This window comes from Plectropomus leopardus, chromosome 16, assembly GCF_026936395.1.
Source record: "Plectropomus leopardus strain MGB_pleo_1.0 chromosome 16, ASM2693639v1, whole genome shotgun sequence".
Classification (NCBI taxonomy): domain Eukaryota; kingdom Metazoa; phylum Chordata; class Actinopteri; order Perciformes; family Serranidae; genus Plectropomus; species Plectropomus leopardus.
This window is the reverse complement of record NC_142191.1, coordinates 22457104-22475389: the sequence shown is the minus strand read 5'-3', so window position 1 is coordinate 22475389 and position 18286 is coordinate 22457104. Positions and strand designations below refer to the sequence as shown.

The 18286-nt window shown below is 37.2% G+C and overlaps 1 protein-coding gene across 4 annotated transcripts in view; it reads right to left on the bottom strand.

Moving 5' to 3' along the window:
• The window catches only part of LOC121955317 (exostosin-1), a 268903-nt gene that overhangs the window by 44427 nt on the left and 206190 nt on the right, over window positions 1-18286 (bottom strand). For all 4 annotated transcript variants that reach the window (XR_015779177.1, XR_015779178.1, XM_088089580.1 and 1 more), the window contains exons 5-7: window positions 14410-14517; window positions 8340-8459; window positions 2107-2239 (exon numbers count right to left, since the gene is read on the bottom strand). Coding sequence is in view for 2 of the 4 variants with exons in the window: in XM_088089580.1 (XP_087945706.1) it covers window positions 2107-2239; window positions 8340-8459; window positions 14410-14517 (361 nt within the window). In the remaining 2 variants the exon portion in view is untranslated. The remainder of the gene's footprint in view (window positions 1-2106; window positions 2240-8339; window positions 8460-14409; window positions 14518-18286) is intronic.

Sequence of the window (18286 nt, the reverse complement as noted above, 5' to 3'; positions counted from 1 at the left end):
CTTTGTTGATCAGTGTTGTTCCATTCTTTATGTCCTTGTCTGTAAAGGTAGGGTCCTGTACAGCTAAAGCATGTTGTCATGACATTTTTTGTTTGTGTTTTATAACAAAAAGTAACTGCACAGCACAACTTTTTACAAACTAAAGATGCAACTTGAGCCATCAAGTCAGGATATTCTAACTACAGCTCCTGAGGCCACTATGTTTGAGCACTAAGTCAAACTTTTTTTTTTTCAAACTTCCGGGCAGAAGTTGCAACTGCTTCGCCATCAAAAGTTATGGTGAGGTAGCAGAGTGAGACTGTCGTACACACGGCATTGACAACAAGTTATTCCCTGAGCAGCAGCACTGGAGATGGCAGCAGCTAAAATCGTGATTTACTGCAGTTGCATAAACCAAACTGTCCCATCTTTCTTTCCATCCTTCGATCCCTCCATTCCTTCTTCCTTCTAACCCCTGTGTCCACAATTCCTCAGAGAAAGACAAACATCGATCTGAGTTACAGCCTCAGTCCCTCCAGTCTGCATGCATACCTATACACACCCACGTATACATATACATATACAAACACAGCAGGCCACTTTCTCTTCACTCTTTGCCTGCGGCTTTGAGTTTTAAAACTCTTGCTTCAACAGCAGTCTTACAACAAACACACATTTACATTTATTCTTGTCCAATTTGCTTGTTTCAATTACAGCTTCAGCTAATAACAATCGATGTCATGAGGTCAACTTGTGCATTTGCTGCTTAAATGTTTGCTGACTTTTAAAATCCCAGGAACCAGATCCTGCTCTCCGATATGTTATTTTGTTCTAAGATGGAGTCAATATTTTTGTCAGCCAACATTTGGCAACAATTACAGGAAGGTTCTTAGTACAGGAGCAACAGATTTTTTTTAAATAAACTGAAAGAAATCCTTGAAGCCATTCATATAAATTAACAGGAAGTATAAGGAGAAACATATAACATACTGAGTGACAGGTGATCTCTGGCAAGAGCAACAACAAATGGATGTAGGGATGTAAAAAGGAAGTACACATTGCCACAAAGTCAGTTTGGTGAGTCCTGATTTTGAGCCTGTTTGTTAAATTTTGAAAAACTGGCATCGACAAATGTATTCCAAATTAGTAGCTAGCAGTTCCTGTTTGCAGTGTACCCATGGATGTAACATTACAGGCAATTACCCCTGTACATCTTAGATTAGCAGTGTCAGATTCAATTATTTTGCTTTCAACAGCCTAATAACCTTTAAATTTTGAATGACTAGTTAATTTTTAATTTTAAAAAAGAAGTAGAAGAAATGACTTGAAATAAAACAATTCAAGGGGCCTTTCCTTTCAGTCGCTCCATCAACTCAGTGAGCTTTAGAATTGCATTTCAAAGCTCTATTCATTTGTTTTGTCTCTATTTTTTTAAAGTCAAATTCTTGCCTTTTATTTTATTTTCTATTGGCTTTGCTGACAGACAACTGGCTAGCTGCGTTATCTAGGCGTAAAACATAGTGCCTACTGTCCATCCTTTGATCTCCACTGGTTAGCTAGCCTTGGCTGCTCTGCAGTGCGCACCATCCACGTTCGTCTGGGAGCTAGCTAGCAGCTTTGCTCATTCAGGATTACAGCTAGTAATGGCAGTGGTAGTGGCAGGACAGCTGTAGAAACAATGGTGGCTACTCCCCAGTCTTCTCCCAGGTCACCCCGGCTTGAATTTGAGCTGCAAAACCCCTTTAGCATTGATAACTATGTTAGCACCACTAGCCCATGCTGACACTACTAACTGTGCTAACAGAGCTCATAGTGTTGCTGTTCAAAATTCACTGTCTCATTGGAGCGAGCTGGGGGGAGACCGGAGAGTTGGCACATAGTTTTCATAGTAATGCTGTTGGGTCAGAACAACATTATTAGTGGCAAACACTGAACGACTGGTGCCACTGGCAAAAATGAACCTATACGCATGTGTAACCTGTCAAAAATATTCTCAATGACATCGATATTGGATATCAAAGCAAACTTAATTTAATTAACTTAACTTTAACTTCCTCCATGAGGTAATTCTCAGACAAAAACTGTAGCACCAAAGCAAGTCAAACTCTAACAAAGATGCACACTTACCCAGTATGGCATAGTAAAAAGGGAACTGGGCAAGGTCAGTTGAGTACTGGGGAAGTGCATAGAGACCACCAGGTAGGGAATTCCACAACAACCGGTTTCTGGACACATGGGAGTCCACACGGTCTTGGATGATCTGGAAGGAAGAGACAGAGGAAGTACAGATGGAGAGGACAACATATGAGGAGCGAGTAAAGTGAGAAAGAGGGGAGAAAATATAAAACAGAGGGAAAAGAAGAAAAAACAAAGGTATAATTAGTTAAATCATGTCTTATTTGTCTCTTTATTCCACACACAGATTCCTAAATTAAGAAGTGCCAATCAGAGAATATTGATTCATAATTTATAATTTGGCAAGTGGGGGCCAACAGGTTAGAGAAGTTTGTAACCTGGAGATTGTTTGTTCATTCTCTGAACTTAAGGATAAGATAAAGCTGGTTTGAATGTGAATTTTTCATCAATTGACAGAATTTCTATCACAGTTTTAAAAAATTCTCTTTCTTCTTGTAAGTAATTAATTATAATATAAATTGTATTGAAATTGAAATGAATAAGAAGTTGTATTAACTTTCTAAAAACCGTACACATACACCTCTAAAATGCTGTTACAAATTCAACGTGAAGCTAATTTAGGTATAAACAAAGCTGTAAAATTAATTCTATCGCATTTTTATTTAATTTGCATTGTCATATTTGATTCAGAAACAATAAATTGGCCATATGAACATAAGGACACATCATGTGGCTTATTATAGCTAACACACCCGTGCTCCTGACACCTTCTTTACACTCTCCACTCTAAATCCACACGTGATATCATTTGGAAATAAAAGTTGCCAGCTGTTTAGCTGCAGCTGGTGCTCGTGGGTAACAGACCTGAGATGCTTGAACTCATTCACTTGGGGCATCAACCTGCTCCCAACATGAGGAGTCCATTAGTTATTTAGCTAATATTATCCATCTGGCTTGTTAGCAAAGGTCGGGTTAGTAGGTTGAGTGATGCGAGTCTTTAGGGAGTCTTAGAGGAGGACCAGTGACACAACTTCAATCTGCTGTTGGGCCTCTGAATACACAAACATCTAAAGTTAAGCAACAAGGATATCATCTATCTACTGTAATTAAGTATAGGTATCTCTTTTAATTTTTAAAATGATACAGTGAAGCCATTTAAGTTCTGAAATAATAAACTTTTTAAGGACATTGATCACAAGTGGTAGAATTAATTTAATCTTTTACTTAAGCAAAAGTATCAATACTGTAATGTAGAAATCATTTAATTGACTTGTTTACAAGTAGTATAAAAATGTACTTGAAGTATCAAAATTAAAAGTAAAAGGGCCCTTTCAAGTGTTAAACAGGTATAAATGATATTACTGCATAATTGTTTGTTATGTTTTAATGTGTAAGAAGCATTTTGTTGTAGGGATGCACAATATATATATCGGGCCAATAAACTGTCAGCTGATTATGGTAAATTTATATTTTTATCCATTATTCTGACAATAAAAATATAGCTGATAAATAGCAGCAATAATATAAAAACTAACTGCTTTCAATGACTTGACATAGGCAGTATCATGCACACACATTACATTAGGTGGGATACACCTTTAAAGTTGGTTTGTGATCCACCAATAAAGAAAGAGAAGAAGAACAAATGCAGTACGGACTAGAGCGACAAACATGTTGTGCCACAATATGGATTTTTTTTTCTATTAGCCCATAACGATAACCGATAATTACCTGCTCAAAAAAAAAAAAAAAAACATATTGTGCATCCCTATTTTATTGTTGTAATCGATCAAGGTGGAGCTAATTTGAATAATTCTTAAATACTTTTGGATAGTTTAATCTGTAACGACAGATCATATTTTTTAAGATCTTTGTTTGTTATGTATGTAAAATGTTTATCTGTAAAGTAATCAGAAGCTGCAAATAAATGTTGTTAAGTAAAATGTTAGGTAGAGTAGAGAATGTTAAGTACAGTAGAGGTATGGCGTGGAGGCATAATGTACGAAATAGAAATACTCAACTTAATTACAAGTTCCTCATATTTGTAGTAAAGCACATTATTTGAGTAATTGAACATACACACACAAGACACAGATTTGTCATGCCATGGCAGGAATCAAAGACTGACCACAACAACAATACAGAGTTAGAGCGACACACACAGAGTGTATTTATATTCCATTATTGAGGGATGAGAGGTGTTGACTGACGCTGGCAGACGGATGATCATGTAGCCTGCCGGCTCAGCAGTTGCTGAGTGACAAGCTTTTGTGGGATTTGAGCAAAAAATATATATTTCTTATGAGGAAAGCTCATGACCACAGGCTCTGTTCTCTCTCTGCTTGTCACCAATTCAGGCAATGAATTCAGGTCTCTTTATCATGAACCCCAGCAGACTTTCTGAAGGTGTGAGGGCTTTAAGTACTCGGTGCTTAAGAAGTGTTTTTACGCCACCGAAACATACGTCATCACGTCGGCATGAGACAAGCATATGTATGAGTGTGTGAGTATAATTGCTAAACCCACTGTTTATGGGATTGTCAAGGCTCATTACTGATTTTTTTGTTAAGAATCTGTCAGCCAATAGAATGACTGGAATTATATGGTAATTATATGGTAAACATATGCTTTCTGATTTTTTAATAAGTTCACAGCGACATAAAAAATGTTGAAAAGCATTACATTTTAAAACAAAGCACATAACTGATAGCTAATAGACTATTTATTTTAAATTAATTTATGTGGTTTAAAATTATTCATCCACTGTAGTGACAACAACAGGGGGTTTATTGTAAAGGTATTATAGTTTAAAAGTGAAAAAATACTGAATTCTTAATATAATGAATTTTAAAGATTTTTGATACATAAATGTTAAAATATTTAACATTTTCAACTTTACTTTGACATCTATACAATACTGAAAACAAAGTATGGAAGGACAGTTTTTTTTAGGCATCCTGGTTTTCTTTTTCCCTCTGACTCCAGAGATACTACTGATCTGTGGAAAATTGGCACTCGCAGCCAGCTCTTAACACACACAACACGCACACATGCACACACCTTGTGACACCAACTGTCAGGCTCGCAGTATGTGGGCCACTACGGTTATCAACAACGCCTCATTTCACTCATTTAGCCTGGTGGCGTGCTGGCTCTGAGTTTTTAGCACATCTGGCCAGCGGTATACAGCCATCAGTGGACTTCTGTCTAATTTCATACCCTGCTAGCGCTGGGCATTTAGGGGTGTCACCTAGGTGTTGTTTGTGCTGGGATTTTAACAAGAAGAATGCTGCAATGGGATCTATACATACATATAACTGGTCTGTTGTCATTTTAAACTGGTGAATGTTTGACACCAACCAATTCTGTACTTTAATGCACTAAAAAAAAGTTCTGGTGTGGAAGTTTGAACTAACAAACTATATACAAGATTGTGTTTTCATTCATTTAATGCTATTTTTATTATTATTTATCATCATTATTATCCAACCAAAATAAGTCACTTCAAGCAGGGGTCTTCAACATTTTTCAGGACAAGGACCTCTTAGCTCAAACAACTACATACATTGTATAAAAGTGAGCTGCACTTGAGACAATTCTCTGAAAATGTTTGTGTCCTCTCTCGTTTGTGCCTGCCTGTGTTAATCGCCTGCAATGGTTAGCTCACTAGTTGACCTTGTTGTTATGTTTTAAGTACATGGTGCGATGGTGACTTCAGTGTTATTGCAATGATGGAAATAATGATGATAAAAAGTGCCGATGATTGCAACAATGACTTGAGCTAAAGAGATCACAGCGATTGTACTGATGTTTATGTGATGATGATGGTGTTAATTAGGAAGATTATTATGTTCTGTGTCTGTATTCAGAGAGCAAATAGTACCGGAGGACTAAGTGAACTAACAACAGAGAATAAAATAAGAGGAGGAAGGTTTTTATTCTCCAATGAGACAAGTTCATCATCTCATCTTGAGCTAGCGAGGTCATTTAATGAGCCAGCCTCTAGCTTTCTAGTCTTGAGAGCAGGCAGATACACCCACACTCACATACTGCAGCCTGTCTAACCTGAGGGCTGCCAGAAAGTACAGACCTCCTTCACATTTGGCACTTCACACTGCCCCTTGTGCCCACGTTTTATTTGGATTTCAGGCATCAAAACGCTTGTTTCCAGTCTAAATGTTATGTTAAAATCAAACTTTTGCAGTGGTCAAAGTTTGACAGAATCATCAGCCCACCAATTTACTGCTTCCTCATGTTTGCCACTGACAACTGCATTTCACTAAATCAAAGACAATCAAACAAATGTGATTCTAAGATGTAAGATTGCTTTTAATATTTCCCCTTTCCTTATCTAGCATGTCAATAAATCAGACAAATTATTCTTCATACCATAATCATGTTAAGTCAATAACCAAATACCCCATAAAGTAGCAAATGACTCAAAATTATCTCTAAAAACAGTTTTGTGTCTAAAGTGTGCTTTACTCTTTATATGTTCATCTTTCAACTGTATCCTGTAACACATAAATTAGAATAGTGCCTTAAGTAACTAAAACAATCTAAAAAGATAATGTGAACAGTAACTAGTGTTATACTATGTTATGCTGTGGACAGGGGTAGCAACAAAATGTATTTTAGCCACTTACTAAAGGCTTCTTGAAAATATCAGGATCAGTATGAGTGGATATTGTGTCAGCCTTGTGTCAGAACGTCTGTATTTCTCCCTCTGCAGAAGTTCTTCTGTTTATTCTGGTTCACAAATGTATCTCTATAGTAATAATCACTTATTTTTTGTATTTTTTGTCTCTTCCATAAACCACTGAAAGTCTGACTTAAAGAGCTGATCTGTGGCATAATCCACCGAGCAGCACAGTTGCGCTTATGTGTAGGAATATGGAAGATCTACTGTTGAAAAAAATGTAGTGCCAAAGGAAAGGACCGTCTGACCTTAAGGTAAAGTGGTGAAAATATTTAAAATATAGCGTACACTTAATCTAACATTGCTCTTTTAAGTGGCTTAAATATGTTTTGCTGGTGGCCCTGATCACAGCAGTATATTGCTGAGTTTCTGAGTTGTACTCCTGCCTGCTTTTCCATACTGGTGGCGTGCCAACAACCATGTGCTGTAGGTAACACACTGACTATAAATTCCACTTGTGTGAAAGTCAGACTATGCACCACATGTGATATATGGATAAAAGGGTTGATAAATGTGTTATACTTGAAAAGGTTAAAAATTACTTCAATGAGAATAAGGCTCAAATACTTGTTAATTTGGAGCCCTGTATTTGGGGGGTAGTGGATTGTAATGACCTGACGGTGTAACAGTGAACCCTCTATTGCTGTGTATATAAATTTCATTTTATGGGTAATGTGAGGTCCTAGGACTTGTTCAGTTGTTGTTGTTTTTCTATTTGTAAAGAATGTAATGGCTGAGCAGTTTAAGTGACGTAATGAGTGTTTGTTCTTTATCGAAAATGCTAAAAAATAAAAGTGTTTATAAAAAGACTATGAATGAGTATTACATACAACCCAATTTTATAAAATTGAACTAACCTTTTAAGGTAATATTATGTCAGTGTTGTGTAAACAGCTTTCTCTAGTGCAATCAACCAAAATGTTGCTGCTTTAAACATTGTGAGTTTGTGTGTGTGAAGGTGTAAGTCAAAGTCGCTCAAAGGAAAATACACTCCTGTGCTTCTAATCTAACACTAGCATCAATCAGAGCAGCCTCAGATCTTACTGTTCAGGGCTTGACTTCTTGTGTCATGAAGTTGTATTTGAGATAATCACTCTACCTTTTATGTGCTGAATGAAGGATAAGTGATTGAAGAATGCAGTTTTGTAATTGGAAACAAAATGTAACACAGACCTAAAAAAACACCATCAAAAACTGATTTTGAGGTGCCCTTGGACAAGACAAACAACTCCCAGTTACTTCAGCGGAGCCCTGTTCTTATTGTTATTAGTGGTGGAGATGTATGAATATGAAGCAAAACATTGTTGGAACAGAGAGGGCGCATTCAGCCAAACATTTTTCGATGAAAAAAGGTCAAAAAATATAACTGACAACTGGAGAAAGATTTCTGTTAAAACTTGAGGTGAGGCATTGCCAGCGGCAACTTACAGTATAAAACAAGATATAGCAGTTTGCTTGATTGAGTCATACTCTCCTGACAAAACCAAGTCCAAAACTTCCATTTAGAGCTTTTTTTCAATCTTACCTCCAGAGTAGTTAAGACGATTTTGGTTACAGAAGAAAAGTAGGCGTCCCAGAGGAACTGAGTCTGCTGGCGGAGAGCCAAGATCCTGTCACGGCCCACAGACCGGGTAATGGAGGGAACCTGGAGGAAGAGGAGAAGGAAGAAAAGCCAGAGGACAAAGATGACAGGGAGATAGATTGAGTTAGATTTTAAGCAATGTTGGGTGAGGGGATGAGAACAAGTGTTTGGAAGAAAAAAAGCATAAAGCCAGCAGACAGGTGGAGGAAGCATAAGTAATTTTATGGACGTGCAGAAAAGATTAGAGGAAATTCTTTTTTCCCTCAAGACTCTTCTTCCCCCACATCCGTCCGTCAACTTATCCCCTGGACAGTTTATTATGTAAACCACCTGCTGTACATCTCTAATACTGAATTCACACCAAATAGTACATACTTATAGTGGTCTACTACAAATGACCATTAAAACAGGTTTAAAGCTATCAATGCTTCAGGGCAGACCCATACAGAAATGTTACATATGTATCAGCCATGACATTTTAACTGTTTGTTTATATGTTTAGAAAATATAGTCATGTTTTTGAATGATGCTCACTTTTGAAAAAAAAAGAAAAAAAGTGGATTAGTCATGTGACTCATTTTTATTTATCACACCTGTGAACACTCATGTAATTTCACTGAGCTAACCTGAAGAAGCTGCAGGTAAAACACGTTGCTTGCTCTGAATGAAGTCCTAGTAAAGTTCTCCAGTGTGCGGTGGTCAGTCTTGTTTTTCACTTCAAATGTTTCTGCCCCAACCAGCACCTGACAATCACACTGGCTGCGCACAGGGAGTTCTATTCATTGTTGTGTACTTCTATTGAATTTCAATGCATTAAATACATGAACATGTAAAGTAAAAACATATACATACAAACTATATATAAAACCTATTACAAATTGGAAACAATTTCATATATATACATACATATAGGTCTAGCCCATACAAATGTGTATATTTATTGCCTTGTTCGTCAACAAAACTTCAGGAAATACTAAAAAATACCGTCTGAAACCCAAAGATCTTTGATTCGCAGTAATACAACAGAGAAAAATAACAAATCCTTACATTTTATTTCACATTTCATCTTCGTAATTTGAACTGATAAATGACTCAGACAATTCATCTACAATCAGATTTGTCACCAATTAATTTTCTGGTCATCAATTAATTATTTCAGCACTAATGGAGTTCATTTGTCAAAGTATTCTAGATGTTATTATCCCTACAACATCATAAATTTAGGACATTTCACGTGACGACAAATCATCCAGTTGTGTTTTTGTGCCTCAACCGACCTAAAAGGAGCTCTGCAACAGCAGTGTACCAATAAACTCAGCAGACCTGCCTGCAGCCCAAATATCTTGTTCCTTGTGCACCAGAGGCAAGCCGAGGTCCCAGCTCACATTGTCATGGAGGACATGAGCAGCTGGCTTGTGCCTTGCAGCAGTAATCACCCTCGGGGAGAGGCAGTGAAGGGATGAAATCAAGGGAGACGAGGATCCTGCCAACCTGACCAGGGAGCTAAACATCCTGATGTGCCAAGGAAGAAGGAGCAGGGTGCTCTCTTGATGTTCAGTTTGGAGAAAAACAAACTACCTCCTTGATGAGGTCAGACATGACCTTATCTGCCCCGCTCAGCTTGATAATGAAGCTGCAAAGGGAATGAGCAGCATTGCCTTCCTGAGGAGCCTCATCAGCTCTCAAGGGGTGGTGGATTTGGAGCCCAGGACCCTTCTGGTGTTCTGGCCACGAACCCAAAACCTCTCCACTGAAAGTTACAGTGCCAACACCATGCTGAAAATATCCATTTGTTAAAAGCAACCAGAGCTGAAACAATGGTCGCCATCCAAAGACTGTTAATCAAAGAGTCCTGAGCTGCTGGGCTTCATCTCTCAAGTTGTGACCAATTAGCTTCTCCTCATGTTTCACAACTTCTTCAAGCTTTATGAGGCAGCTGGAAGCAACAGTGAGCCTGTCTTGGATGTTCTCAACTCATTCTCCACTGAAAAATTGCCAAGATGTTTTACCTCAGTGCAACAGAAGAGATTGCATGATCAGAACGACTTTGTGGCCAGATGGGGCCACTGAAAATCTTGGGGTCGCACACCACAACCACAAGCCATTACTAAATGTCAGGAATTCAGTTATGCTGTTAAGGCTCGTTCAAAGAGCCCAATGTGAAAATGCCCATGCCAGTAGTTTCCTCGCCATAATTTAGCCTACTTTTGGAGTATTATTTTTGCTTTAAATGAGCATCACAGCCTGTTAAAGATAAATGCTGGCCTCAAATTATTTTTGCCGGGGAAGGCCAGAAGGGGGGGGCAGCAATGTTGTCCATGGCCCCCCAGCTTCCTCTTCGGGTGTCACTGGCCATGATAAGTTCAGAAAGCGTTAAAATCCAATGCTGTAATATTATGGAAAATTGTGCAGGATTTTGCTGTTTGATAAGCCCTCATGGAACTGTTTCTTAGATGAGACTTGTTAGATTGCATTTAATTTTCTCAGCTGGGCCTGAAAAAACAGTTTGTTTTCCATCTAAGATCTGACTTGAAATTGAAAATCTTTTAGAAACAGAGTGAAGAAAAATGCCTATAAACACAATAACAGAGTGAAGTCAAAAGCAGCTCTGTTGCATAAAGCAGATTTTAGTATAATTTATTTCTATTAGATTTTTACACATTTTTCACTACTTTATTGTACAATGTTAACTTCCCAGATTACTTTGTGAAAACTGAAATAAAAGGTCTGACAGAGTATGGGTGGTTAGGTTGATGTCATGACGTCAGTGGATCTGTTGACAGCAGAGCGAACTTTAATTGTTTGGCTCTCTGAGGTGGAATATAAACAACACCAATCAAATCAGCTCGCTTCTCTTCCCTCCCGATTGACTCTAATAGTGTTTATGTTTCTCAGCAGGGGCATTTTGTGTGTGTGTGTGTGTGTGTGTGTGTGTGTGTGTGTGTGTGTGTGTGTGTTGTTGATGTCTCCTCTCCGCAGGGGGAACAGAAACTCTACATATTAAACAGCCAGGTATTGCAGTTCTCAGTGATGTAATTGAAAGTAATGAGATTCAACTCTCTCAGCAGGTGTTCCAGCTCCGACGTTGTGTTGAACAGTGTGTGCGTGTGTGTGTGTGTTACCAGGAAAAAAGAAAAGAAAGACGAAGAGGGCAAGCATCCAGAATCTGTTTAACAACCGCAAACATGTTTGTCATTGTATTATTATGATACTGTACAGATGTTATCATCTACACCAAATAACTAAATGGTTTGTGGGTATTTTAATGCTTTTTATTACAATAGCTGACTGTGCAATAAAGCCCAAATCCTGAGTTTGAATAAGTCTATTCTGACACTTTCTTTCCAGGAACTGATTGAACTCTTGCCACCTTGCCAGCTGTCTCAGGACTGCAGGAAACAAAATAAGCTGCCTCAAGGTGTCCTCAAAGTCTGGGAAGCATTGTTATATAAAAACCAAGGCGTGCCACACTCATTAACCTCTCCTGTGCTACAAGTATTTATCAAAGCACACAAATTTACATGTATAACACCTTTTCACGTCTAACAACATGGGCAAATTTGTTTATTTCTAACATATAAGACACCACAAATAAACATGTCAGTTTGGCATGGTTTAAATGTTACATGTGATTTTATGTATTCGTGAAAGATGTTTTTATTGTGAAACATTTTTAATGATTTTGTTAATGTATCTATTTTTGAGTCTATAAAACGTCAGAGAATAATGAAAAATGTCCATCACCATTTCCCTTAGTCCAAGGTAACACCTTCAAATTCCCTGTTTTTGTTTTACTCTACAACGATACAAAACTAAAAGAAAGATACGTTTGGAAAAGCTGCAACCAAAGAATTTAGCCATTTTCTTTTATGACTTGACTTAAACAGTTTATCAATTATCAGATCCATTTTCCAAGCATCAGTAATATTGGTGAAGTAAGGTGCCTGTGCAGAGCCCAAAGGATATTACAGGGTTGCTGCAGCTTAAAGCAAGTTTCATTTAAGACTTTTTAAGACCTTTTAAATGCCTTTCGGAGTGGTACTCAATACCAATAATACAATGAAAAAAACTGTAAAAAAAACTAAACATGAAACACCATCAGTTATTGAGGGTAAGTAACAATTATGCCCAAATGGCCAGCAGCGACCCTGGACATTTGCCCTTAGGGCAATTTGTTGTGTCCCAGGCTCATGCATTACCTCGTAGCTTTTTCAGATATATGTTGTGTGTTTTATTTTATTGTACTCACAAATATAAGGTTTCACCCTTTTTTTTCATAGCCGCCTCTATATCTTTATCAAATCCTCATACACCCGCATCCACACAGAGCAAATTAATAGCAAAAAACACTCCTTTTGTTCAGCGATAAATGTGAGCGCCATTTACACAGCGTCAAAACATAATGCTTCCTTCACACACATTATCTAAACCAACAATTAGCATGCTTTTAGATAGATGGTTTTGTTTTGTGGAAGGGACCAAACCACACAACAATAACCTCTATAAACAACATTAGTGCATCATTGTGGGTCTCAGTCATGTTTACTGCTAAAAAAATGTCCTTTTTAAATCTAAAAGCCAAGTTTATAATACTTTTAATGATGACTTGTCTGTTGTTGTGCGATTCTCAGAGAAAATAACATTGACATCATTGCTCTGTGCTGATAGAGCAATAATGGGGGACATATTAATCAAAGGCATGCACACACTTAACACATCTGTGCCGTCCAGGCGGTCATGCAGGTCATGCAGGTGGCACGTAGAAATATGGAGAGTAATTACTGAATGTAAATATCACGAGTTATGCCCGCTGCTGTAATTAAAAGGAACAGAAGGAGATTCAATGGTGGAATAATGCGTCTTAGATAAAAATAGTTCCTGGCAGAGGTGTGAGTGAATGCGAATATCTCAGCTGTCATGTCAGAAAAAATAATTTAAAAAAATATTAAAAGCCACATAACTGTAGTTTTCTGTCTTCATGAACTGAGTATCTGCATGTCAGTTATGTGTTGATAGATGCTAACAGTTGAACAGTCTTAAGCAACATTAAAACAACTCCTCATGTTGTTGACACTAAACTCTCTGCTATGCTTTACTGCTCTGAAACCCATCTGTTGTTTCACAACGTGACTGAACCAATCCTGAATCACTATTTATGAAATAAATGTCCATTTCTTAATAGGTTTGGGGCATACATCTGTTACCATGGAGTTCAACAGCAACTCCTGATCTATGTGTTGTGCTTCTGCGTTTGAATCAGCCCCAGCTGGGCCTTTGTTATTGCCCCAGAGGGATCTGGAGCCAGGGATGACAATTATATTGAGGGAAGATGTTAGCATTTCACCACCCAGACACTGAATTAACCCCTGCTGAAAGGGCACAATTTATCTTTTGATGCTACAGAGTGTGAGGAAGGTTTGCCAACCTTATCTAGGTTACTTGGTGGTAGCTTTTGCACATCAAAGGTTTTAAATATGAGCTTGGCTCCCCTAAAAGTAGGGCTGCCACTAACAACCAATGTCATTGTTGATTAATCTATCGATTATTTTCTCAATTAATCGATTACTCGTTTGGTCTATAAAATGTCAGAAAATGGTGCAAAAGTCAATGAGTGTTTCTCAAAGCCCAAGATTATGTCTGCAAATGTCTTGTTTAGTTGACAACCCAGAGACATTCACTTTAGTTTCATAGAGAAGTAAAGAAAGCAGAAAAATATTCACATTTACAGCTGTACTGCGCTAAGTTTTAAAGCTAGAGTGATGATATTGGTATCATGTGAAACTGGAAGATGTTTCCAGAGGAAGATGTAAAGCTAGCTTCTCGGAAACAGGGCTGAATAACACTCCAAAATAAAATAGAAAAATGACATGACCTAGTATGACCTATCTAAATGCATATTTCAATAATATTACCCTTTCTGTTTATCCCTCAATGTCTCTTCTTCATATATTCTCTCTTGTGTACTTGCTTAAAAGCCAATTTATCCTCCAATCCCTCCATCATGTATTGGTACCTGTAACAGAAGTCTCTCATCTCCAATGATGGCAGCTTTCCTCCAGTCGATGACCTCAGAGAAGGGGAGCTCCCAGCCGTTACTCAGAATAACCGGGATACAAGCCGCCTGAGAGAGAGAAGAGAGAGACGAAGAAATAATTTTTGGTACATACCAGATACTTAACAAGAGACATTAAAACAGATGTGTTCATTTATTTCTACCCATCTCCTTTTTTTTGACTCAAAGTTTTTAATTAAATTAAATTTTTCAACAACACAAAACCACCTCAGAGATAACAATTCCCAAAAAACACCAAACAGAAGAAACAAAAATAATAAAATAAAATTAATTAAATAAGGACAGACTACACCAAAAGACAAAAACAAAAACAAAAACAAAAAAACAAATAGACAAGAGCACTAGTAAGCGTTAAACTTAAGTAAACCAGGACAGATGTATTAACATGACATGACATTTTTTTGTCAGGTTCCAGCCACACCACTCCCACGTGATCACACAGTCCTCGATATATATGTTTGTAATGTATATAATGTATATATGTGTTTAAATAGTGTCATTTTTGCCCATCTCTAATTTTTTGATTTATTTGGATAAACCTGATCTTATTCGTGTGTAATTGTGTGGGAACATACTTTGTCCACAGGGTTTATTTATCCCCTAACTGTTTAAAGTATTGGATTTTATTGGTCATATCCGACAACTCATGTATCATATTTTTCTCTCTGAGGACTTTTTTGTCTTAAAGAAAAAAAATGTTCACTATTGACAAGTTTTCACAGCTTGAGAGAGGGGGAGGAAAGTCCCAGTAACACATAAAGTCTCTCCAGAAGTTTAAAACCAGGCACTGAGAGGGATCTACTTTTCCCTCCACTGAGGGATTTATCCTCTACGTAGTTTCTCTCTGATGAGACACTTTCAACGTGTTCCAAGTGAGAGTTTTGCAGAAACAAACGTAGTTGCCAAAAAGATTAAGGACAAACTAAAGCGTATTAATTTATTTTCCCTGCATGCATCAATATTTAGAGGATTCATTAATGTGACTTAATTCATCAGGAGCTCTTTTCATTTCCCACAGGAGCTCTATGTGTTGTTGCAAAGTCATTTTATGATGAGGCTCTTGAAAGTGTTCATCATTTGTGGTTAATGGATAGGAGTTGATTGTGCACTCTGCCGCATTATTAAACTGTGTAATTATTAAACTGGAAAATATGCTGTTTTCTGGATAATTTCTTTCACTTTACATATTTTACGCCTCATCTATAAACCTGTGGTGTACTTTCATTATATTCTCTGTTTAAATTATATAAGAGACATTAAATTATTGTTAATGGGAATTAGCCAAAGCCGGTTTCTTATCTAAGAAAGCTGGTTTTATGAAAAATACTTCATTCTTTCTGCAGAGTTAATAATGCTGAATAGTAAAAGTAGGCCTTTATAAAATGTAAAGTGTAACTTTTTCACCCCTTAAGGTGGTGAGAATGAAGAACCTAAAAGTTAAGTTCACTGTCCAGTCAGGTGATGACAACACACTTTTTTAAGGAGTGAGTCAAAGATGAATGAAGAAAAAGTTTGAACTCTGAGTGTCATGCTCTTTGTTTGCTCAGGTATCTATTTTATGTATTCATTTATTTTGATATGACTGCAAAGCCTCCAGAAATAACTTTTTTTTGTTTAAACATTTCATTTTAAATTAAATGCTGAAGCTTTCACTATGCAATTCTGCCTACATCCTGGTATGATCTCATGGGAAATATGAAATATTGATTTATGGCACAAAAGGAAGTGTGTACCAAAAGCAGGTGTCTGTTTGCAGATCCAGCACTAGCTAGCCACAGCGAGGGAGTAATTTTGCAGAGAACGAGTGATTTTGCAGTAGTCATTATTGTCCACAGTAGTAGTGAATTGACTGATTGTTTGATTTATAGGTTGATCTGTTGATGTTACTGTTACTGTAGGAAATATGAAATGAAAGTCACATTATATGAGGAATTATCATGATACATGCCATGAATGTTGGCAAAGGTGGAAAGCTGCCAGTTACCTAAAAACCTTGCAACCATCTTGCATAAAACCCTACCCTGCAATTCAAACCTATATTTTGGCTGAGTTATTTCTTGAAGCAATTGAATGTAGTTGATGCAAGACTAACGGAGTCCAGAGCAATGGTCAAGATCAAGTACTGTTAGATTAAAACAACGTTATCGAGAAAAATCAATTCTTTTTTAACGTTCCGATGCTCAGCTCTGAGGAATATGGAAAGCAATCATGCTAATCTAGACTGTGGCATTAACAATAATGCCATCTGGAGATGCTAGGTAGTGGTAGAATTGAAAAGTTGGGGAAAAAAAACTAATGAAAATGGTTTGTGTTTTTATTTGTCTAATATAAATCTAAATACCTTCAATATTTACTGCTGCCATTAATCACTGTAACAAAAACTAGAAAAATATGTTTTTTTTCATGAGTTTAAAGTGGCGACACAGAGAGATGTGTTTGTAGTAAGTGGCCATTAGGTTACTTAACTTAATCATTTCTGACCTGCTCTTAAGTGTCGGCGTTCACACCACAAACAAGGTATGAAAGCACATCTGGAAAAGTTATATCTGGCAGCTCATTTAAGTCAATGACCAGTCCTTGTTTTCATACAGATCAAGGCTGTTTGCTTCCTTTAATTTTTGAAAGAAGTGGTCCTTTCCTGCTTCAGCTTTACCGGCTCTGGGACTTCTTCGACATGTTTTTTGGCAGATGGCAGTACCAACTTTTAGGTGCATACTGCCACCCTTTCTGGATTTCTGTCTCCCTTGGAGAGGCGTGCACTAAAGGACGCCTAGAATGCACTGTTTCATGACATTGTTGCTAATTCTCTATACTGTTATTATGCAAATAGATGTAAATTCAATGTCTTCATATGTCAAATGAATTGTGTTTCACATTTAATATTGAATATAATTGTCTTTTTTTGGTATGAAATACAACACTAAATATAAATCTATTTCAGGATATGAAATAAATTTACCAGTTTAAAATCACATGCACATGCAGGAAAAGGCTTCTCATATGTGGTTAACACATTCATTAGATAATGAATTCACATGAGCTTTTTTAAATATGGGAACTTTTTGTACACTGGTCATATAGCAGTCATAGTTGTTGAAACATACACCTCGAATGACCTTATATTTGTGAATAGTACTACTATTCATTTAGGGTTCACATGCTGCTTCCAAATTCTAGTAATAAGAGATTTCATAAAAGACAATCGGGACTAATCTGGGGAGATCATAGTCTGAAGTCCAGAGTGTCACACTTCAAATGGCTTTACTTTAATGACATACTGTATGATTTGTCTTTGTAGTCCCTGCTAGTGGAGCAGCCTTAGACAGGAGTGAAAAAATAAAAATTCAATAAGTCTGGTATTTTCATTTAAAGTTCAAGTTCGACTGGATTCTCAATCAAGTGAAGCTGAGAGATTAAAGGAGATTCACAAAATGCCGAGTGCATGATCAGTGACCTGTCGACGCAGATCCTCACTGCTTTGATTAGTCTGGCTCCGTCAGATGTCTTTTTCTTTTCTTGTCTTTTTCTCACTGTCATCCTTGTACATGTCTCTTTGTTTTTCTGCCCTCTGAATGTTGATGATTCGTTTTACCTTAGCTCACTTCTTGTTCTCTCTTTTTCCTTTTTCTTCTACACTCTGTCCTCTTATCTGGCCTGATTTGTTGAGAAAGCCATTAAAATAATTGGCAAGCATTTAAGAAGAACATTTAATTTAGTATTGCCCATTTTTTTCTGCCAGTCATTTGTCCTAGCGCTTTGTGCATCTTCCTTGAAAAAAAAAAACAAAGAAAAACTAAAAACTTTTTTTTTAACCTTG